This window comes from Vidua macroura, chromosome 19, assembly GCF_024509145.1.
Source record: "Vidua macroura isolate BioBank_ID:100142 chromosome 19, ASM2450914v1, whole genome shotgun sequence".
Lineage (NCBI taxonomy): Eukaryota > Metazoa > Chordata > Aves > Passeriformes > Viduidae > Vidua > Vidua macroura.
In genome coordinates, this window is record NC_071589.1 from 9,851,626 (window position 1) to 9,874,237 (window position 22,612).

Below are 22,612 nucleotides of genomic sequence, written 5' to 3' on the forward strand. Positions count from 1 at the left end.
TTGCAGGACCCTAGTGATGTAGTTACATAGGCAGAAGCTTTGTTTTTTAGTTGTTGCCTAAATTTGCCATGGCAGATCTTGCATTAAAATTCAGATTTGCGAGTGCATTTTGACCAGTCTTGAAATTGCAATATAATGCAAACGTTGAATACAAAGGATTAGGCTACAAGAAAATTTCAGACACGGGTGGGAAAATAGGTTTAACAAAAAACATGCCAGAATTTATTGCATCTAGGATTCGGTAGAAGATTCTCAATTATTTTATGCATGGTCTCACAATATCATAATAAGCAGCTGATCTTTAGGGCAGAATGGATGAGACTGGCATGAAAGAACCTTGAAAAAGCCTGGGTTTGTTTTTTAGAACTCTTTATGTAACTCTTCCATACAGCCATTAGAATAGCCTTCTGCCATTGGCAAAGTTGCTTTAAATAAAATACTATTTAGCTGGCATATGTAGGCTGAAAATTTCTTCAGAGACCTTTGGATTACTTTTTTTTGTTCCCCCCAGAGATGATATTTTAGGTGCTGATAATAAATTTGAGGCTGGGCTGTTTCTCTAATAACAGTGGATAAATATTCCTCGCCCTGTGCATGCATGGGACAATGTAAACAAGCTTCTAGAAACACTTTCAGCTGCATATGCCTTCTATGGTTTCTGCCAGTATTTTAGTCTGTGTGCTCTTGAGCAGTACTGAGACAGAACTGGGTAACTTACTATCTTAAAATGTGGATGAAATTGAATGGGATAGATTACCTACAGTTTCTTTATAGGAATCAAATAATTCTGGATACAAAATGAAAACAAAAATACCAAGATTACTTCAGTTTTATGAACAGCAAGAAGGTCGTTATGACCTTCAGTTAAATTGAGACTTGATACACCAGTCCATGAGCTGGAGCCACAATTTAAAGTGGTAACTAATGACACTTCTTCGCAAATGTCTTAATAATTGTACTGGTCTAGTTTCTACATGAACACTAAGACAAAGGTGAACATTTTCAGTGGCTGGTGGAATCTTTAACTCAACTTCTTGTGAACTAGTGCAACAAATACTATCAGCTATGGGGAAAAATGCCCCGAGACAACTGACTGATGTTCCACTGATCAAGATACAAAGCAAAACAAGCTGTCCAATTCAGAAATAGCTACCAACTACAAAAAATACTGTTTGGACCTAGCAAAAGAGGTGCTATAGCAGTCATTTGCTTTTGTTTGCTTGATCACTGGAATTTTGTTAATTTTTAATGCATGTCTTTCACTTAATTGGGTCATGTTTTTTCTAAAATTCAAATTTTTCTTCTTCCTATAGCCCTGCCATAGGACAGGCTGAGGCAGAGTCTCAGTGTTGCCCTGTTCAGTCTGAGGCAAGTGGGATTTATTTTATTCATTCTGGGGGCTTTCACAGCTTTATGGCTGTTGGATATTTATGTCCCCAAACTTGCAGCAAGTTTGGTGAAGGCCCCTAAATTTATTTTAATTTAGGTTTTTTATTCTCTTTTGGTAGATGGGCTCTATATTAATATTTATCCTTTTATTATCACTGTGTTTTTAAGAGTCTTAAGGGGAGGGAACCTGTTTTAAGATGTGTGGGTACCTTTTCTCTTAATGGAATGCATTTCCTTCAAGGCTGCTCAGGTCGTCCTTAAGACACACTGCCCCTCCCCATCGTTCCCTGCATTGCATTTGTGCTGTATTTGTTTTTGGGTTTTGTGTAGTCTCTGAATTGATGGCATGTAACCAGTTATTAATGTTCTCTCTTCTGAGGATATGTATCTATTGAAAAGCTTAAAATAGATTTGAACTAGTAAGTTAATTGCTACAAAAATTTGTAGCCCAAATTACAGAATACAGTTTCTTTGAAGAAGGTTAAGATGTTAATACTGCTGTGTTTGTGAGCTGCACCTCAACAAATATTAATGTAGAGCCCTGCGAAGAAATAGATATCAGGTCCAAGCTGGTAACACAGAATAGAAGAGTGAGAAAAAGCTGCAGATTTTTTCAGCTTGCCAGTTTCAGGGAGAACCTTTTCCTCAGTCTCTTTTTCCTCAGTTCAGGGAGAACTTTTTCCTCCATCTCAAATACATGAAATTCGAAAATGTTTTGACTATTGCAACAATAGTAAGAGTTGAAAAACTTTTCTTTTAAACCTTGTGGGATTCTGTTGCATATTCAGAATTAGCTTCATTTGAAGTTCCTTCTTTCACGCGGTGCCTAGCAAAAATTTCTGCCCTTTGTGAAGAAAAAGGTGCTCATTCTGTTGCAGATCCCTCGGTTGTGAATGCTTGAGGTTACTTAAAGAAAGCTTTAGAACAGCAGGTTTGCCTAAGGAGGTCTTGCAGCATACCAGCAGTGAAATAGTAAATAAACAAATGTGGGAGTCTGGTTTGACTTTTTTTAAAAGTTTTTGAGATATTTTAAAAGTTTGTGGTGATGCTTTTTTATGAGCATAATTGTTTATTTCTTCAAGATTTTGCTAAATATGACCCCTAATGGGATTTCAAGTAGCTTTAATTCAAGGATAGAGTTGTAATTAACTTAGAATGGATTGCACATTGCTGTTGTACCTTTCTTTGTTTGTACTCTGCCCTTTGCACTTTTCCTGTAGAAGGCCCCCCCAAAATCCCTGTCTGACTGGAAAACTGACGTATCCATGTTAATTGTTTCAGAATGGTTATTGAGCATGGTCTTGCTTTGCTAATTCTCATTGTGGTGCTCCCCCTGATAACAGTGAAGATGAGAACAACTCTTCAAGATATACTACTGCAACTAGTACTTCTTTTGCTTGCTTAATTTATAGGACCATTTGAATTAGTTCTTTTTTTCCCTAGAATGTCTAAGGAAACTGTTTAACTCAAAATAATACGTTGTGGGGCTTGTAGTTCTTGCTTAAAGTATCTGAATCTCATAGAGTCTCAAAATAAAAAATAGGCAAATTTCAAATGCCTTTTTATTTTGAGGGATGAAGTGTGTTCTTAGTTACATTCCAGTATTGCAGCTTTCATTGCAGCAGTTTGTGTATCACAAAGTTGGACATCTTGCTGTTAGTGAAATTTCTTTGCTAAAGGTGGCAGTATTTCAGTGACATGACTTTTATAGATATTAATAAAATGAGGTCTTGGAGTTCAGGTTTTTTTTAAGCTTAAGTAGGGGCACATAACTTCTTTTAAGGAGCACGGGTTACTGATACTCTGCTAAATTGGGTAAATTTGCACCTGATCTATTAAACAAGAAAAGTAACTTGGAGATGTGGTAAATGAAGTGCATATCACATATGAAGAACTTTTAAAAAATCTGTATACTTGGAATCAAAATAATCAGACCAGGGAAACAGTGGTAGTGCCTGGGTTCTCTAAGAATGCAGGTGCCTGTGACTGCTGTTCTGTCTGTCACGGTTGAGCTAGGTTGGAAGTAGTTCAGAGGAAAGGAAGTTTTGGGCCAGCTGTTTAAGGGATCAAGATGAATCAAAGTGTTTGTAAAGCACAATGTATATGAAGTTCTTTCTGAAGTTCTGAAAAACACTTGGTTAGAGGTTTCTGGCACACTGTAAGCAGCAGCTTAGTGCAGTCTTGATTGTCAGAGCAGATATTCCCAGTAAGGCTCTGTTAAAGGAAATGCAGTTTTATTGCAGTCTTGTGAAGGTGTGGCTGAGGGGGCTGAGCACTGGAGCCTGCTGCTTTGGCAGCCAGCCATATCCTGTCCTGAACCACAGGATCCAGGGTGTTACCTTCAAGCCATTTGTTTCTGGCATCCTGCTAAGTCAGTTTTGACTGTCTCTGGTATGAATAATTGTCAGGCTTGGTACTTATATACCTGGACACTGTTGTGAATAGTGAGGCCCTTGTACCTTCTGAACAAGTTTTTACAATAACCTCCTAAATTCTTGCGGGCTTCCTTGCAGTAGTGACAGTCAGCAACACTGCTGTTTTAATGGCAGTGAACTTCTGCAGAAGTACTGTCTTGAACTTACTTACCTTAAGGTTTTTCTTTCTTGAGGATATAAAGAAGTGAAAAAGTTTTGAGAAAATAATAGAATTTTAATGCCAGTGTCATCCTAACTAAAAAGCAAAGAAACACATGACATTGAGAGCTTGAAAGATTCCTTATAAATTCTCTTGTTAGCAGTTAAAGTGTGTGTCTCTGACAGCTAACTAACTGCCTTATATAAGGTTCAAGCTTCTGACATCTTAAACTTTTTTCCCTTAAATTTTGTCTTAAATCTCTACCATATTCAGAAAAGGGGCATGGGTTGTAAATTTCCGTTTCTGCTGTGCTTAGCCAATATGTAGAACTGGTTTTTGCTAACAGAAATTTTAATTACCTGAAATGAATGCAGTACAACCAAAGGAAACTATTTCACCATCTCCCAACTTACGAAATTATATAATGCTTTGAGATAAAGATGTCATGCAGAGCTTTTTTCTTTTCTCTTTTGTTCATTGAATTACTTGCACTGAATTCTCTAGCTTCTTTCTCATAAAATTAAGTGGGGAAAAATACATTTTGCTCTTTCACTTGTAAAGTCCAGAATAAGAAAACACACTTTAAGACTTTAATGAAGGAACCTGGCAATGTAAGTATTGTAATTTCCTTTATGTTTTTAGTAGGCAACAGGTGACCTTATTGAACTCATGGGTTTTGTATAAAAAGTCAGAAGGGCAAATTGAAAGTAGTTTTACAGTTGCCTTTACTTCACATGCTTTTCTTAAGCAACAAATTGCAGTAATTGAAGTTTGGCAGGTTTTTTTTTTTAATAAAAAACTAAATTATGGCTAAAACACCTTGGTTTAATACGATTTGTGTTTCTGTTAACTAGCAGCAGAATTTCAGCATTTGCTACTTACTGGTAGAGAAGAAAAATTCCACAGAACTGCCAGTACAGGTTAGTTTAATCTGTAAGTACCTGATGTTCCTATTTGAAATAATTTGTTCAAATGATACCACTTAAATACCTGAGGGGAATTTTGGTCTCTGAAATGTGATTGTTACCTACTACTGATTCCGGTAGTGAGTGAACAGACTAGACTTTTCTGGAAGATCTATAATGGATTTAACTATGCTTGTGGACAGTTAAAAAATATCTTCAAGCACCTTTAAGGAAAATTTAATACAGAATCTTGACAAGCAGCCTTTGATGTTACTGAAGAATGTGAAAATCTGAAGTCAAAATCACTGTGGTAACATGCCAGTAATTAATGAGGCTGTTTTTTATCAGCAAACAAGTAGAACCCTGTGTTTGTTGTGTTGGGGATTAAGCATTTCTGTTTCTAAGAATCCATAGCAGTTTGTAATCTTTCAATTTTCTTTAGCTATTGCTAATTACCCTTTCTTACCCACAGATTTTTACTTTGTTAGGCTGGTAAGCCAGGAGCTTGTTCTTCTGTGCTTTTTAAATTACTGCTTTCGTTCATTTCAGACGCTACCTGCAAACATGGTTTTGTCCAACTGTTTTATCTTACATCAGACTTACTGCTCTGCTTCTACTTTAATTCTGCCCTATTCCATATTCCCAGATACTCTGGTATTTTATTTCTATTTAATAGAACGTTTTATACCTTAAAATAGGAAAGATTCTTTGTGAATGATGCAGCTTTCTCTGGAATGGCTGCACACATTTATTTCTATTTAGACTTTGTATATCTCATCTCTACATATCAGTAGAAGAGATGAAAACTTTTTCCATGCTGTAGCATGAAGCAGAGATCCACAGCTGGATGGGCTGTAAGATTGTGCTTTAACTCACTTTTGAGGCCATGATGTCCCACTCTGAATTTGAGAGGCTTTTGACATCACTGGTGGGTAATTACTTAGTTGGTACTGGGAGGGTCATAGTTATGTGATAGCTGAACAGACACTTCAGTTTCGCCAGCTCATCTGAAGGGTTTAGATGGGTTTATGAGTGACTTGCCACTTCCAGCAGAATTGCTTGTTTTAGGGTTCTGAAATGTTAAACGGTGCTGCGGAATTCATCATAAAAATATACACAGTTTCAAGGCAATTGTATCTTCCTAGGTTTTAGAATAGTTACTCTTGCAGCCCATTGCCTGCCATCTTCTCTACATCAGTTCTTGGTAATTTACATTCAATGGCTTTGTCTTCAAAAAGAGCTACAGCAAATTTCTGACTAATGTTGCATAGGTTTTTCTTCCTAGGAGGGGGAAAAAAGGGAAGTCATACATTAATATTTACAATTTAGCTTTATCTCTGTTTGCTTAATCTTAATTGCAGGTATGCAAGAATGAAAGGAATATGTTGTTGTGTAGGTATCCCTTTTATTCTTGCATACCCTGTTAACAGAATGTATCTGTATTTCTTAAACCATCTGTGGTTGACCCTGGCCAGTGCTAGCATTAATGCAGTGCTCAGTACTGAGTTGGAGTGAGTAACTGCTTTTAGCTGCTCAGTTACCTTATCAAGTCCTGGTTTTGGCAGTGGCTGGATGCAGACCTGTGCTACTTGTACACCAGCCTGGCAGTCAGTGGGGATAACTAAAGGGCAGAGTGTGTTCCAGTGTCTTAACAAAAAAAAAAAGTGCATTTCTCCAGGATAGATCATAGTAGAACTCTGGTAGAAAGTCATCTTGTTGTGAAACTTTAAATGGCAATTGCTTATGGTACTTCTTGCTAGAATAAAGTTTATTTTCTTTTGAGATAGGACCAAAACAAAACTGGAAACTTGGACTTTGATTACCAGGTGAGCAGTGTTAAATTGTAGCTCAACTTCTGACACACCATTAGAGCAGCTGTCCATTGTAAAGTGGTTCAGCAGTTTTCCCTCCCAGTTCTGGTACTGTGTATTTGGAACAGTTTGTCATTTCCCATTATTTCCTTAGACTCCTTGCTGACTCCCAGTTGCCCTTTTAGCGTTTTGGTCACTGTGCAGCAAACTCAAAATGAGCAAACTCCAAGTTGGTTTTGGTACCTTCATAAAGGACCTTTAAGCACATGAGTGAATAGTGTCCCCTGTCAGTAGCAGTAGGGCCACAGAAGTTAGTGTGTTGTGAAGGGTTTTTTTCTGTAACTTGATTCTGCTTTTGTGTTAAGTGGTATGAAAGGGCTGGGATTACTGATCTTTTTCAAAAGACAGGTGGTGGCAAAATACTGATGTTGAATTTAATTCAAGAAAGAGACTGGTAAGTATGTGCATCACTTTAATGCATGCAAATAATAGTAACAATAACAAGCTTAATTTTATAGCGTTCAGTTTACAAAGAAGATGAGAAGAAAATGCAGAGCTAATATCACTTGCATCCACTGGGAACCCTCTCTGAACTGTTCTTCATATAGCCATCTGTAATGTGTGATCATTTTGTAACAGTCTCTGATTAAACAGAAGTGAACCACTGTTTCTGTGTATTTTTTTTCTCCTGTTGAAAACCTATTTAAATTATTATTGCAACAAATGTTATGGTGAGAATAACTTGGCACCAGCTTTTTTGATTCTCTGTAAGCTGTAGAGACTCATTTGTGTGAGCTCTGACTTAAAGTGGAAGACAAGTGAATCCAGTTTCTTAACCTTAACTTCCTTTTGCTGTTGATCTGCTGTCCTGCTGCTAAGCAGACTATAAAAAGCTATTGAAATTGGAAGAGTTGGAATATGGAGGAAAAGTTTCTAACAGTGTTTTCATAAAAGTTGGTGGCATGGGCATGCTGGGAGGTGCTCTGCTCTAAACCCTTTTTGAGCAAAGTGACGGAGAGATGAGGTAGCTTGGGAGGTGGGTATCCTTGCACCTCCTGTGTATGGGATAAGAATGGATTACTGTGCTAGGCTGGTTGGTCTTATTTAGCTACCACTGTTCACTCATAGGTGAATTTCTGAGAGGTGGTAAAGGGAAGATAAACAGATATTTTAATGCTATGACATGGACCAGTTGGAGGCTTTTTGAATTGGGTATGTGTGACGAGGAGTTGAAGTAGAGGACCCTTCAAGTGAACATTGCTGCTGTGCTGAAGTTCTTAATGGGCATTTGTACTAAGAGCTAGTTAGAGCAAGGGCAGTTGTGTGTTGCCTGGCAGGTTAAGCTCCTCCTAAATATGAACATGACTGGTAGGAAGTAGGTCTGTACTTGCTGCCCTGTGAACCTCAGCTGGTTGTTCTTGCAATGTGGGACCCCAAGAGTTAATCTGTAAGTTTACACTTTTTCTCTAAAATTTGTTTCAGTTTGTTTTTTTGGTTTTTTTGGTTTTTTTTTTTTTTTTTTTTTCTGTAGGGCTGGGGGTGGACGAAGAGTTTGAATCTAAACTGTTAATTTCTTAAAAGGTAAAAGTGGGCATATAAGAAAAGCAAGACCCCTATTTATACCTCAAAGACTCAAGCTTGTGCTGTAGTGTGGACTACAGGGCAAAGCACTGCTGTCTGCAGAATCGAGTTGGGTGTGTGCAGGCAGTAAACAACAGACTCTCCTGGCCAAGTTGGCTGTAATTTTTCATCATGGTAACAGTTCCTTTTCAAAAAGAAAGTCTGTGTTTTTGTCACAGTATTTGAGCAGGTTGTGTATGTGGTGAGCAGTCAATGCTTTGCTTTTCACTCCTGTGCTTTTCAGTAAGTTTACATGTCCTGTTTTTGCTCTGGGTTGAAGCCATCCTAATGCCCCAGGCTAGACTTGGGAAAGCTGCCTTTGCCCAGTTACCTTCTCAAATGTACTCCTGTCCCCTGCATCAGGGCTGGGGAGCAGAGGGGGATTTCTCTGGCCCTTCAGCGCTCTTGCTTCTGGCAATTGTTTCTCCTACCCGAGACCAGAATGTGAAGGCTTGGACTAGACAATAATCTTCCATCATCTTCCTTCTGAATTCACCATGGCTTGCAGTTCATTTTACAGTTTCTGGCTGCAGATCTTGGCTGCAGTTGGAAAAGCAAATGATACCTAGCTACTGTTGGACATACATGCTCAGGTAGGGTAATAAAGCTCACATAGAAATGGTAATCCTTCATAAAAGATATTTATTTGATTAAAACAAGTTATATGACAATGAGTTTTGGCAATTTTAGTCACAGTATCTTATATCAAACAATGTGAAACTGCAACGACACACACATTTTTATTAGAAGCTGAATGTGACATCATGGTTGTGAACACAGCACTGAAAACCTCCTTTGTGTTTTTCAAACATAATGGATGTTATAGACAAATTTCAGTTCTGTATTCTGTGGCATTCCTTGGATGATAATGCAAAATAATTTCACCAAGTGCAGGAATTGTTTGGACTATAAACACATAACAGTGCTTACAAATCATCTTTATGTCACCCATGACTCTGCTCACATATCTCCACCCCACCCCAGATACAGATGTCTAGTAAAGTAATATTTACACAGAGAAGCAATGTAGGATTATGTAGAATTTGAGACCTGTTTTTTATCAGTCTGATTGTGAAGTCAGCTTTAAAATTGCTTCCGTACTGACCCTGGTTTTGCAGTCGGTAGTTATTTCATGCATGGTACATGTCAGAGAGCAGTGTATGTGGTATGAGTTCATTTTTCTCTTGCTGATTCAGGAAGAAAAATTTAGTTAACACTGGACAAATTCTTTTACTGATCAAGACTATGCAGAAATTAACTTAAATGAAGTAAGAAGAAAGGGATCAATTGCTGTCTTTGGTTTGAAATCTTACTTTCTGGAACTCCAAAACTATCAAAGGCCTGGCTCAAAGTTCACTCTACTCATAGTTTCAATTTTTTAGTTATTTGGTCACTATTATAGTTGTTAATTCTGATATTCTTGTTGCCTGGTAGTTACCCAGGAACAGTCCACTTTTAGTTTTAAATATGAGACTGGACAATTCCAGTGCTGTACCCTCTACAAGCACAGTGCATACAGTACTGTACTACATACCTTAGGTTCTTCTGATGGCTGGATCACTTTCAACCTCAATATTGAAAGCAACAAGACCATTAAACGAAAAGCCTAAGTAAAAGGTCACATTTTCATTTCCAGCAGGCACTGATTCATGATGGAGTGGCAAGATACGGAGTTCCTTCACATGACCTCGTATAAATAAATTTCTGTCCTTGGTCCAGCCAGAAACTCTTTTGAGATTGTCACGAATTCTGGAAATATTCCATACAGTTCCATGGAGCCACTTCATTCTCCTCTCATCTAAGGACCCCACCATCAATTTTTCAATTTTATTTTTGTGCACTATCTTTTGTAAGCCATAACCCTTTCCCAGAAAAAAAGGGGTGTAGATTCTTTTCTTTCTGGTAGGAACATCTTTCATTTTGATGTCATATAAGCGTTTCAGGGTTTGAAGCGCTGAAGTTAAAATTTCATCTTTCTCAGGATTAGGCTCTTTGTCTAATACCTCATCTGGCCAGTACAGCAAGGTGAGCAAAAAATAGGCACTTGATGGAAATTGCCTTTTTCCTTTGAAGAATCTTACACTGAGCTCACGAAGAATTGGCAGTGGAAGGAGTTTGGCTGATTCTGGTGCTAAGCAGGCTAATGTGATGTGGCACAAAATAAAATTGATTACATCATTGTCCTCTAGCCTGTTCCTCAGAGGGTTTTCTGGATAGAAATCAAGGATCCTTTCTAGCTTTTCAGCTGACCTGTTCTCTTTCTTATCTGTTAAGAAGGACAGGATATTGGTGACATTTCCTCCACCACTCCCATAAATACTCATGCGTCTCATGAGCTGAGTGTCAGGACCACTGTTGCTGTCATCTTTAAGTGATGCTGAGATGAAGAATTTAGCATATACCGCTGACTGCCTTCTCAACCATTTTCTGGGATTATGAATTTGTTCTTCCTTATCATTTTCATCATCCTTCTCTTGGTTTTTGTCTGTTTGGAAATAACTTAGTTCTTCTGAAATCCATTCCAGAGCATTGTACAGGTTCTGTTGCAAGCCTTTTAAGCAGGAATGAAGCCTTTCCCATGTTCTTTTTATGTCTTCAGGAATGTAATTTGTGGTGAGATATTTCACAAGTTCAGTATGTTCTCCCTCTGGACTTCTGTGGAATACAGGCAGTGTGGACAAAAATCGAAGAAGGCGACAACCTACTTCTACTTCTCCAAAATAGCCAGCGTTGTTCATATTTTCACGTTCTTCCTTTGCTGCCTGTTGTGCAGCTCTGAAGCACTTCATAGCTTTAAGAGCAATCAATATCTTCTCAGTGATCCTTTCAGGGGTGTCCTCCTCTGTCATTTTGTCCACAGAGAAATTAAACCATCTCCTGTAGACTTGACCTTCTGTATCCAAAATAAAAGAATCAGTTGGCAAATGTGTTTTTGCGACCTTTGCCCAGTATTCAGCATCTTCAAATTTTTCATTGATGTAATTTAGTCTGGCAAGCTGCTGGGCAAAAAAAGCATCTTTTCCAAGGAGCTCATATGCAGCTTTTAAAACAGCAATGGCTTTTTCACAGTCTTCAGCTTCACAGACATGTTCAATGAACGGGGAGAAGAGTGTATCAGTATTGTCACCCCTGCTTCTTTTATCACGTCGAATAAACAGATGTCTGATAAACTTTATGAATTCTCTTTGTCCAAATCTGTTTTCAAAGAGTACCTTTTCCTGAAGAAGAGTTGTTGCAAGTTGACTTAGTGATTGATTCCCTGAAAGCTGATGCAGAATTTCTTTTGCAACCAGGCAATGTATTATCCGAATAGATGAAATATAAGGGGTACTTTCCCTTAGCTCAATAAAAATCATTCTTACTTGTTCACTCAAGTGATGTTTGAAATCGTATGCTCTTGCTTTACTCTCTGTATATGCCCCCAGCCCCAGAAAAGCCTCACAGTGTGACAGTGAAATGTATGAATTTGGTACATAGCAGTTGAGCAGAGCAATGTAACGCATCAAGCAGGTGTCACGAGAGGAAGGGTCGATGCCTTGCAGTATGTGCTCTACCATGTCAGATACGTACGTTTTATTGAACTCCTCACACATCAGCACAAACGTAAGTATGAATTCTGGCTCAGCATATTTCTGCTGCAGTTTTACAAGTTTGGTGTTAAACAGATTTTTCTCTGACTCTGTCAGTTTGTGAGTGACAGCAACTGTGTCTAGTGGCGAAGCCTTGCAAAGCCTTTCAGGATCATTGGATCGTCTACAGCATATGAGGATGAAGTAAGGCCTGGAGGTATTCATTTTCCTGGTTCGTACAGCCTCCATTAAGTCATTCTGTAGTTCATCAAAGTACTCATCATCGTAATCTTCGATCAAGAGCAGCACAGGAAAACTGCGAGTGATTTCCTTTTCTTCATAGTCTCTAAGGGCTAGCACATGATTACAAACAGTTGAGGGTGAATATGAGGTCTTGATAACAGCACATCTAAAACGCTTTCTGCTTTTCCATAGAACTTGCCGTGCTATTGTGCTTCCACCACTCCCAGGATGGTGAAATATCTTTAGTTTAGCCACAGAATAATTGTGTCCACTTCCTTGCAAAATGCCATCCAAGAGTTTGCTTGCCTCCGTGCATGCTTCACGTTCAATGATATCCCCACAGAGTTTATTATCAGCAAGCCACAAGTTTTCCCACTTGATTTTTCCCCCACGGTAAAAATTTTGTTCTATTTCTTGTTTATCTTTATCAGTCCAAAGATTATATTTTATATCATCACATTGGTCAGCACAAAGGATTTCTAGAGAGTACAGTTTCTCTTCTTCCCGCAAGGGAAGTATACACACGCCTCCAGTGGAAGCTGGCAGGTGTCTGGGTTGGGCCGTAGAAGGCAGCATTGATTGGATGGTGGCATCTACGTGACTGAGCTTCATACCCACAATACTGCATTGTTCTAGTGTTTCAATGCTACAGGATTCCTGAGCTAGATTGGCCCACTTTCTGTAAATTTTTTTGGACTCTGCAATGCAGATGATGTACTCCATGCCATTCATCTCTATATAGAATTCCTGAAAAGTGTCCACAAGTGGTTTCTGCACTGGTGATAGCAATAGAAAAAGCACAATGAAAGAGCGCTCCGGCAGAATTTCCTCACAGATACAAGTAATTATTTTCTTCAGGTATTTCTTTTTTGTTCTAATCCATTTATTTTCATCACAAGGTTCTTCATCCCCAAGGAAGTCACTGCGCCCATTGCAGAATATCCAGCTGGTCTGATCAAACAGTTTCTGAGAGGGAGAATTATCAGTCTTAATTTCTTTGAAAAAATCCTGTAAAAAATACGAACTTGTTTCATGGTGCTCTTTGTATTTGCTGTACAGCCCTGACACATTGGAATGTTCATCAAAGTCAAAGACACAGAAAATGTTCAAGTGCATTAAAAAATTGATGTAGTTCAGATTATCCTGTTCACATCTGTTTGTGACAAGGATGTACCGTAGGGAATCATCCATGTGGCTTTTGCCATCATTTAATAGAATTGATAACTTTCTTCCTAAATCTTGAGCTATTTCTGTAGATACTTGTGTGCTGGAGAGCTCAGCTCTTTCTCTTTGAGCATCCCTGTCTGGCATGGCTTGAATGAAAGCAGTGAGTTTGTTGCGCTGCACAGGTTCAGACTTTGCTCCCAGTCTCTGGTAGAGAGCTGGTTCTTTGGTCAGGATCACCTTCTGACTGCTTTCATTGTATTTTGGCAAATAAACTTCAAAACAATTGTTCTTTACCAAGCTGAATGTTGGTTCAATGTCAACCTCCACTACAAATCTTTGTTCCTGAGAGTCTTTTGAGATCACTTCAACAAACACAGGTGGGTGAATACATTTCCTTGCAATTTCTTGTAAATTATTGCAAAAGCACTTTTCTATATAATCCAGCGCATCAACAAAGTCTTCTCGGTTTTTGATCTTTATGCCAACAATCTGTCCGTGTTTCCAGCCCTTGTCCTCAACACTGTCCATGACACCAAAATGGATGGTGCCATTTGTTCGAATGTTCATGCAAGCCGAAGCAAATCGTATCACTTCAGAAGCAAATTTTGATTGCAGTTGATGTTTGTTCAGTTCTGCAGCAGTGTCACAAGATTTGTATTCATGGCAAGGAATGATTAAATCACTGACTCCTGATTCTGGAGCAAGAACTGTGTCTTTCACATATTTGAAATCAGTATCCTGACTTCTAAAAGGCCGACAGTTTCTGAGCTCTAAAACTTCATCAGCTCTTTGAAGCTGGGATTTCTTGCTTCTTTTTTGCTTCTTGCCAGAAGCAGGAGCTGTGTTCTCGCTGCTGGTTGTACCCACAGCACCAGAGCTGCCTCCAGTTGCCGTGCCCTGAGCAGGGGCATTGCTGGCTCTGGCTGGGCCTGTTTGTGCATCTGTTCTGTCGGGTGTTTTGCTGCTGGAGTCCTCAGCTTGCTGTGCATTGTCCTGGAGCCGCAGAAGTTCATTTCTCTTGTGGATTAAAATCTGGATTTGGCCTTTCTTCATTCCTATGTCTTTGAGGAAAGACTCATCCAGTTCCATTAGTGCTGGACCTGTCACTTCTTCTGCATGTAGTTTATCTACATACTCCTTCTTGATTCCGGTGGATTCCAGCCAACATTTGACATGGTTCTCAACCCATTCACTCACAGGTAACGCTTTGTAATCTAGAAGTTAAAATCACGTGTTACTAATACAAACTAATGTTTGTTTGGCCACACTGAATGTTAGAATGTCTTTCTACCAGTCACAGAGAGCAGGTCTTAACTTCACAAATTCTGATGACAAAGTATCCATAACCTTAATCAGAAGCAGTTCTAAACAATGGTGCAAGACTAACAAATCAGCAAAGCAGGAAACTAGGAAGGAGACTTGGAAATGATCCTCAAAAGGAGTCAAGGAAATAACCCAAAATGTTTTTTGCAGGGAATGATAAGGTTTATGGGAATTGACAGGGCTAGATTCCCTAAACTGGACAGGTTTGGGTAGATCATTTACCCACTTGAGTCTGATAATTTTCTCCTAAATGAGGATAGCTAAGATGGTAGGAGTACTGACTAGTTCCCCACTAGAGAGAAATCCTTCAAATGCAGATATTAAAAAGCAAATTGCTACATACAAATTAGAAATTTTATGAAAGCAATACATACCCATTGTCTTTGGTGAAGGAAATCCTGCTGTTACTGAACAAAACCCTAGAGGGGTGGAAAAAGTAAGTCTTCAGATTTACAGTTCACGTTTGAATGATAATTCAAGCTGACTTTGGTGGTGTGTTTTCTCAACTTCCTCCCCACCTTTTTGTCCAAGGTCATTTCTGTACCTCTAAAAGCCTGTTCTTGCCAGCTGTGCTGCTTCTGTGTGCCTGTGTGAAGGCAGCTGCTCCTGCCTCTGACACGTGGATGGGAAGGAAAGAGGGGGCTGCTGTAGAGTTTTGTGCTGACAGCTGAGCCCAACAGTTCCTTCTGTTAAATACTGGAGAAAAGGAGGCCCCTACTACTGTATCCCCCAGGTTCTGTCTGTGATAAATGGATATGAATCATGCTAACTAAATTGTAACTATATCAATATTTTAGAAAATAATTGTTATAAAATAAAAAGGAAAAGTATATGTGATTACTGTTACAAAGCAGATAGATTTCTTTGCAGATGTTACATGTGAAAAATAGGATGCAGGATGTATTTATTGAGATAAGCAAGATCCTAAAACAGAATTGGCCTTGGGACAAAGTCGGGATGACTCCCAAAGCAGAACCGGCCTTGGGATGAGCAAAGTTGGGACAATTCCAGATATGGTCTTATCTATGAAATAATAAGGCTTATTTGGAACATAATGCTTACTTTACATAACACAAAGGTTAATGTGCATGCCAGCTTGCAGGTTATTCAGAGGACAGTGAGGAAGAGGGTGAGCCTTCCTCTGAAAAGACCACCAAAAAGCCAGAAGACCCCTCAGCAACAAGTGGAGCATGTGCTATGCAGTATAGTGATGTAGATTTCAAGAATCGAAAATAGGAGATTTATGGAAAATTATTGATGAATATGTATTGGCACACAGTATATAAGGTTTAGTTTGGATTGCTTTGTTTCGTACGTGAGGCAGGGTGAGAAACCCTCCCCGTACCCCAGTCGGTTTTGCTTATGCTTTATATGAACCTCAATCATACCTAATTAATCACTGCCAAATTTTTGTATATGCTTGATTATTCATTTATACAAAATTGCTGTTCAATTAAAATTGCTGCTAAATTCAATTTTGTTGTTTATTAAGTTAGATATATAGAAATTCATTCCTAACATATCTCTTATTTTTTATTGCTTTTTCTCACTTTCCCTGCCTTTTGTTCCTTCACACTCACTTTTTTCCCCTCTCTTTTTTGGTGGGTACACTCTCCCCTGCTCCTTCTCTTTTCCCACATCTGTTCTGGTGCTTACCAGAATTTCCAAGGAGCAGTTGGACTCACTGCCCAACCCAGCAGGTTTTTTGTTTAGTGCGGTGTCCTTCCCTGAGTCATGGCATCCTTCCTGTGTCCAGTCTCCATTCCAGTGGTTCAGAGATGAGTGGCAGCATGGACAACCTATTCTGTACTGCAGGAGGAATGGGTTAAATACACCTGCTCAGTGTGGCATTCACAGCAGTAACCATCACTGGGATCACAGTAAAAGGTGCACTGTGGTGGTGGTAGTCTTTCTTCTCTCACTGTAGTGTGGAGGCTCAGCTCTGGTTCAGCTGGTGCAGGAGCTCAGCCAGCTCCACCCCTGCAGCTCGTGGTGTCAAACAGTGCTCTCAGCAAGTGTAAAAGGAGCAGCCACCAGTGCAGCTGGCCGAGGTCTCCACGTTATCTGCAGGTAACTGGGGGAAGAAGAATTCACTCCCCAGGACCAAGGCTTGGCAGGAGGTGGGTTCAGCAGAAGGGAGTGGTTTGGGGAGACACTGGTTTTGGAAGAATAGGGTATGCCGGAAAAAGGCCAACAAGTGCACATTAACCCTTTCTGCATCTGGTCAGCCCTGTAGCAGCCTTGGCTGAGGCACAGCGTGGCTGGAGCTTTGGTATGAGCGGGTGGCTTTGCGAGGGGAGCTTGTTACGGGACTCCCTGATGTGCTGTAGGTATAAGGCATCCCTCAGAGTACGTGTAAACAGGCTGGTTATGAAAATAGTGGGAGATGGATTTCCACGGACACTTGGTGCAGCCTTCCCCGAGAAAGGGGGCTAAAAATGTCCCTGAAATATGGATCTTTTAGGGCCTTTGGCCACCCCCCAGGGCTGGGCTTGTACAGTGGAATCCCGCCCCGCCCTTTTCTCTGTGCCCCAATCCGCTGTGACAGCTGACGTCAGGAAAGCGTTTCAGAACGAAGAGCCTTGACGGGGAATCGAAACTGGAACTGAGGCTGAGCCGGGCTGGGGCAGCACGGCTGGAGGGGGCCCGCGGGTCCCTGATCCCTCCTGGTTCTAAGAGCAGTCGGGGTTCGTGCTCCAGTGGGCTCTGGTACCCCGGGCTGCACGCGTGGGCAGCGAGGGGGTGCGGGCAGGGCGCTCTGCGTCCCGCTCCCACCTCTCCGAGCTGCTCACAGTCCCGTGGAGTGCTGCCGAGCAGCCCAGTGGGGTGGCCAGGGAACAGAGCTGGGCGGGCGGCAGTGGAGGGACAGCCTCACTTTTCGTTAAAGCCGATACCAGTAGAGTAAGCGGCCCGGCTGAGAATGACCCCGCGGGTCGCAGCGCACGGAGGGTTTACCTTGCAGAGCCCGCGGATGGCCGAGTGTCTCCAGCGCTGTCTGCCCGCAGGGAAAGGTTTCCAGACGAGGAAGGCAGGGAAGGGGCTCCAACACCTGGTGCCAGGCTCTGCACGGGCAGCACTCTGAGCTCTGTGGGCGTTCTGCTGCTCCTCCGGATCTCTTGAAAATTATTCCGGGAAAGAGGAGGCTGCTTTAGACAAATATGCCGGATGAGTTATCAAGTCTCCACCCCCTTCCCGGGCAGTGCTGCTGCTGGGTGGTACTGCGGATTACAAAACGGGTAGCCTTAGCCCCACCAAAACCAGCTGTCAGGATGGGGTGTGGGATATGTGAAAAATGCATATTATATGGCACTACGCAGATAGTTACTATATGTATTATGTTATATTGATTAGTTGTGCTGTCTTAACACTTTAATAGTGTGGCAAATGTAGTTTTGTAGTTAAAATGAAGCTCTAGTAGTTGAAATAGAAACGATGTATGCGGGGGCTTTTTTAAGGCATGAGATACTCGCTTGGAGGTAACCATCATAGAACACATAAATCTTCCAGAGAAGAGGAATTTATGGTTTTCTTATCAGAAGAAGCTACATTCTTCAGGCCTTGCTCAGACTCGAAGACGCCGTGGGGATTAAAGGAAACTGTTACATACAACAGACAGTTTCTTGTTTTAAATAGAATGTTTGCATAACCATGAATATATACCATGTATATATTAATATACAACAGTGTATTGTTTTAAGGGTGATTCCATTGTTCACGAGGCATGCTTGTCATGGCTTAAGTGCCCGAGAGCATCCAGACATCCATAATTCTTTGCTTTTTATTGTCTTGCAATTGTCCTAACTCTAAATTTTATTACTCTAATTGTATTACTATTTTTATAACCATTTTATTATTATTAAACTTTTAAAATTTTAAAAACCAAGTGACTGCCGTTTTTCACAGGATATATTCTTTGTTTTGCATTTTAAACTTTCAGGTCCATCTCACTTACTGCCCTCTATATGAGCTACCTACTCACTCCAGGCCCCCTCACCAAGTAGTGGAGAGGTTGGCAGGGTCGAGAGGCTCCCCAGCCCAGCTCTCTGTGCCACCGGGGCCTAGGAAGGCTGGGCTGCAGCAGAACTGTCTTAGTGTCTGTTTCCTGTAAAGCACGTGCTCAGTATCAGCTCAGTTTCACCAAAACCGTTTATTTTTGGGTATTTCTTTATCTCACAGCAGCACAAAGTCCTGCCATTGTATCTCACCCGCGCACCTGCCTCAGCCACCAGGCTGGGGAGGGCTGGTGCCTGGGGACTGTCAGAGTAACAAACGAGGCTCTTGGGCCTTCGGGGAGGCTCCCCCCACCTGAACTACTCCTGCATCCTCTGCTGGATCAGCAGGCAGGAAATGGTTTGAGCAGGCTCAAAAAGGGCACATGTCCCTTCCCGAGGGAGGCAGGACCAGGCTGCTGCAGGCCTTGGCCCCTTCCCTGCTCAGTCCTGCCAGCTCTGCCAGCTCCAGGCCTGCTGGATTCCCTGGGCACACATTGGCACTAAAAGCTGTGGGGTTTTAATCGGAGTCTTTATTTAGTAGATTTATAAAAGTCCTTTACATGAGGAATACAAAAATATGAAATAGGCTTTGAATCTTTTTAGGTAAAATTACCATTATTTTTTCAAGCTTTAGAACATGTAACCTGCACAGTTTGGCATCTTAGGTAAATTGCTCTCACACATTGTAAAAGCAGGAAAAAAACATCCTGTAAAGTATCTCCAGAAAAACAGCTGTACATACCCCATCATACATGGGGTATTACTAGCAATAATTTATTTAAGACACAATGGCACAGTCATACAAATTCTCACTTTCTAATTTCTCCTTCAATTAATTTCATTGAAAGATGCAGTATCACTTTCCTCTTCCAGTTGTTATCTGATGATTAAATATAAACACAAAACTGATTAAGACTGATTTGGCATGCTTCATACTTGTACCATGTGGATTTGATACCACTTTGTAGTAAAAATTAAATAAATATAAATACATTAAATAAATATATTGTAAAAGAACACCCCAGTTACATTAGAATTCAGCATTTCTTCATCCTAGCACAAGTGACACTTTGTCACAGCTTCAGGGCCCGTGTAAAGAAATACTGCACCTTTAAGCACACGGGGTCCCATGGATGGAATTACCAGCCCACACACAGAAGAAACGGGGTTGCTACAGCTCTATGGCACCCCTTAAACACTGCCCTGACTTCACTGCTCTGAACAGCTCTTGGTTCCTGTTTAGCTCTTTTTCCTAGGACTCATCTCACCCCTGGCTCTGTGGCTGTGGCCTTTTCTTAGCCCTCGAGGGACATTTGCAGTTAATGAGTCACAGGCAGCTCCAGCTGCCACTGGTGTTTGCTGCAGGTACTTGAGCAGATCTGTTCTCAAACTGTGAGTTAAGTGGAGGATTGTTCAACCTGTTCTGTGAATACTGCTTCATATTAAACAACAAGGCTTATTTTCAGAGTAGGAAAACCTTGAATTGGTATTTCAAGTCAGTATTTTTTAAAATTGTTTCTGCTCAAGGATAAGGGAATAACTTTCCAGAGTAGTACTGGTTAAACAGAAATGGTACTTTCAAACCATTTTTTGGATAATCATGAACTATTCCCTTTACAATCACTGTGGTGTGCCTAATGTGGCAGCAGTGCAAATGGCAGGTTCAGATAATTTGCTACAACCAAAGGGCTCCCAAGTAATTACATTATTTCAATCACTGAATTTGACTTTTTTTTTGGTAGTAAAACACATCCATTACAAAATCACGTACAGTACAGGGATATTGGGTGATGGTTATATCCAGCTTTTGCTCTTCATTTCCAGAGTCTTTAAAACTGCCTTGGAGTCAGTAACTCCATCCCCAGGGTTCTTTGCTTTACCACTCACGCCCTGAACTCCACCATCTCCTGATCCAGCACAGCCACAGGTACAAGGCACTTTTTGCAAGCTCGGTTTCTTCAGAGAGAGAGAATTCAGCTCTTTGATCCCATTTTTCCCTGCTAAGGGTAGGCCTGTGCTTGGAATGTTGGTCCCAGAGAAGAAAGCTCCATCCCTCTCCTCTCAAACCGTGTCTCCTGTAAGGCTCAGCTCTGCAGAGTCCTCAGCATAGTAATGCTGGAAGAGTCTTTCTTGGCAGCAGATGTGCATAGCGTGGTAGGTGTGCAGGAGCAGGCGAGGGAAACGAGCTGTGAAGTAACACACAAAATCATCTGGGATGGAGCCCAGGGTCTCCTGCACTTCGGGAGGCAGTTCCCTGTAATGGTGCTTCTGGGGAGGAAAACAGAAGAGGGAAAAGCTCAGTCAGAGTTTGTTCAGAAGCCTCTTGTGAACAGAGCTGTTGGTGTTCCTGGACACAGTAACCTCTACTGGGCTCTTGTAAAGGAGCTCAGTACCTAAATCAGGGTCTGATACAGGCTGGCAACAACAGCAGCTGGAAGCAGGAACCCAGAGTGCACAAAGAAAAGACTCCTTTACCTTATTTCTCATCGCCCTCAGAAGGTCCCGGACAGAGCCACCTTTATAGGATCTGAATTTTCGAAGATCTGCAAGAGAAACAAATTTTTTTTTGTGCTGTGATGCAGTTTTAGGTGCTGGGGAGTATGTCTGCAGCCACAGATCCTTGTAGGTGTGTTTCAGTACATAAACACGTACTTGCATATGAAGAAACATTTTACTGACAAGTAACAGTGATGTGCCAAAACTGAGAGAGTGTTAGCCTTATTTTCCTGCCCCAGCAAACTGGGAACAGCAGGTAATTCCCACTCTGACAAAATGCTGTCCATTACCTGTCTGAAGAGGAACAGTGATGTGCTCTCTCCAGTCCATTTTCACCACTTCTCTTCCACCTCTTTCTAACTGCTTGACTATTGGACCGTCTAAAGATTCTTTCTCTATCCGGTCACTAACATCCTGGAAGAGACATTCAGATTATTTCTAGTTTTATTTCCAAGTTTTTCCCAATATTTTCAAATTGCTGCTTCTGGCCCATTAGAGCCTGTCCTGGTAGTTAAGTTAGAATTCCACTTCACTCCATGACGGTGCTTTGGAATAGGATACAAAAGTTTCTGAGATTGTTTCACCCTCCGCCAAAGCCTTTTTAGCACAGAGAAGTTAAGGCAGGAAAGGATCTCAAGTCCTCAGCCACTTCCCACCCCACATCAGGATTCAGTGCTTGCTCACTCCTGTTCTTGAAAATCCTCCTGGCCACGGTCTCTGTGGATACTGCAGCTGCTGGAGGAGACTTTCCTCCCACCAACTGACCTTGGTAACATCAGCTCTGACTCCCTTTGAAAGATCTGCTGTAAGACTAAGCCAATTGCTTAGAAGCTCCACCCAGGTTTTACAACTGGGCTGCCTCACTCCTCACAGTAAGGCTGTGGATTCTGTGACCTCAGGCACAAAAGAGACGCTGAATTCAAGACCTGAACAAGTCTACAGGAGCCCTGAGAACCAAGAGGAGAGAAAAGGTCATCACAAACCTGGAAGAACTGGAGCTGTTTTTCTAGACTCCAAAAGAAGGGGTGTTTGAGCACACAGCTGGCAGATGGCCGTTTCTGAGGGTCCATGTTTATCATCTGCTCTATTAAGTCACGAGCAACAATGTCTTCTGCAAGGAAGAGTGTACAGGGAAATTATTTTATTTTCTCTATATTCTTAGACTCTAGTGAAATGTAAAATTATGTAATTTTATAATATTTTGTACTTCAGAAATTAATTATGGTCTCTACTTCCTCCTGTCCTGCTAGTTCAAGAGCTGCCCTCACAGATGTGCTGGGCAACCAACAGAAAGACTATCAAAGACTAAGAATATCAAAGTTCAGCTCTCTCTTCCTTTAAATACAGGAAATAACTTCACAGTCAAGACTGCAGAGTTGTTCTGGGGTACTAACTCCAAGAACTTTAAGCCCTTTACTTTAGGAGGACCTGAGGAGTACAACTTTCCTTTCTGCCAGGCTGAGAGTAACTGTGGGCCTTGGTTCTGTCACTGGTGTTGGTGTTTAGCAGCCTGGGCCCCCACT

General features: G+C 41.1%; 2 protein-coding genes and 1 long non-coding RNA gene across 4 annotated transcripts in view; 1 reads left to right on the plus strand and 2 right to left on the minus strand.

Annotated features, from left to right (window-relative positions):
• Positions 1-1,382: 1,382 nt before the first annotated feature.
• Positions 1,383-7,345, plus strand: LOC128816990 (uncharacterized). Its single transcript, XR_008440065.1, has 2 exons — positions 1,383-4,883; positions 6,656-7,345. It is a non-coding gene; the product is annotated as an uncharacterized LOC128816990 (long non-coding RNA).
• A 1,579-nt stretch (positions 7,346-8,924) lies between these two features.
• LOC128816988 (sterile alpha motif domain-containing protein 9-like) lies at positions 8,925-17,789 on the minus strand. 2 transcript variants are annotated; one of them, XM_053995039.1, is made up of 4 exons: positions 17,557-17,789; positions 16,258-16,410; positions 14,976-15,020; positions 8,925-14,492 (listed from the first exon to the last, which is right to left on the minus strand). In XM_053995039.1, the coding sequence occupies exons 3-4, from the start codon at positions 14,977-14,979 to the stop codon at positions 9,835-9,837; spliced, it is 4,662 nt and encodes a 1,553-aa protein (XP_053851014.1). In that variant the 5' UTR covers positions 14,980-15,020; positions 16,258-16,410; positions 17,557-17,789; the 3' UTR covers positions 8,925-9,834. The 2 variants fall into 2 exon arrangements, with proteins under 2 accessions (XP_053851014.1, XP_053851013.1); XM_053995038.1 differs by lacking the exon at positions 17,557-17,789 and having other exon boundaries at positions 16,258-16,521.
• Positions 17,790-19,103: 1,314 nt separating this feature from the next.
• Positions 19,104-22,612, minus strand: part of ERN1 (endoplasmic reticulum to nucleus signaling 1) — a 32,044-nt gene continuing 28,535 nt past the window's right edge. The window contains exons 19-22 of the mRNA XM_053994773.1: positions 22,073-22,200; positions 21,380-21,503; positions 21,069-21,136; positions 19,104-20,861 (exon numbers count right to left, since the gene is read on the minus strand). Coding sequence (XP_053850748.1) covers positions 20,655-20,861; positions 21,069-21,136; positions 21,380-21,503; positions 22,073-22,200 — 527 coding nt within the window. The 3' untranslated portion in view covers positions 19,104-20,654. The remainder of the gene's footprint in view (positions 20,862-21,068; positions 21,137-21,379; positions 21,504-22,072; positions 22,201-22,612) is intronic.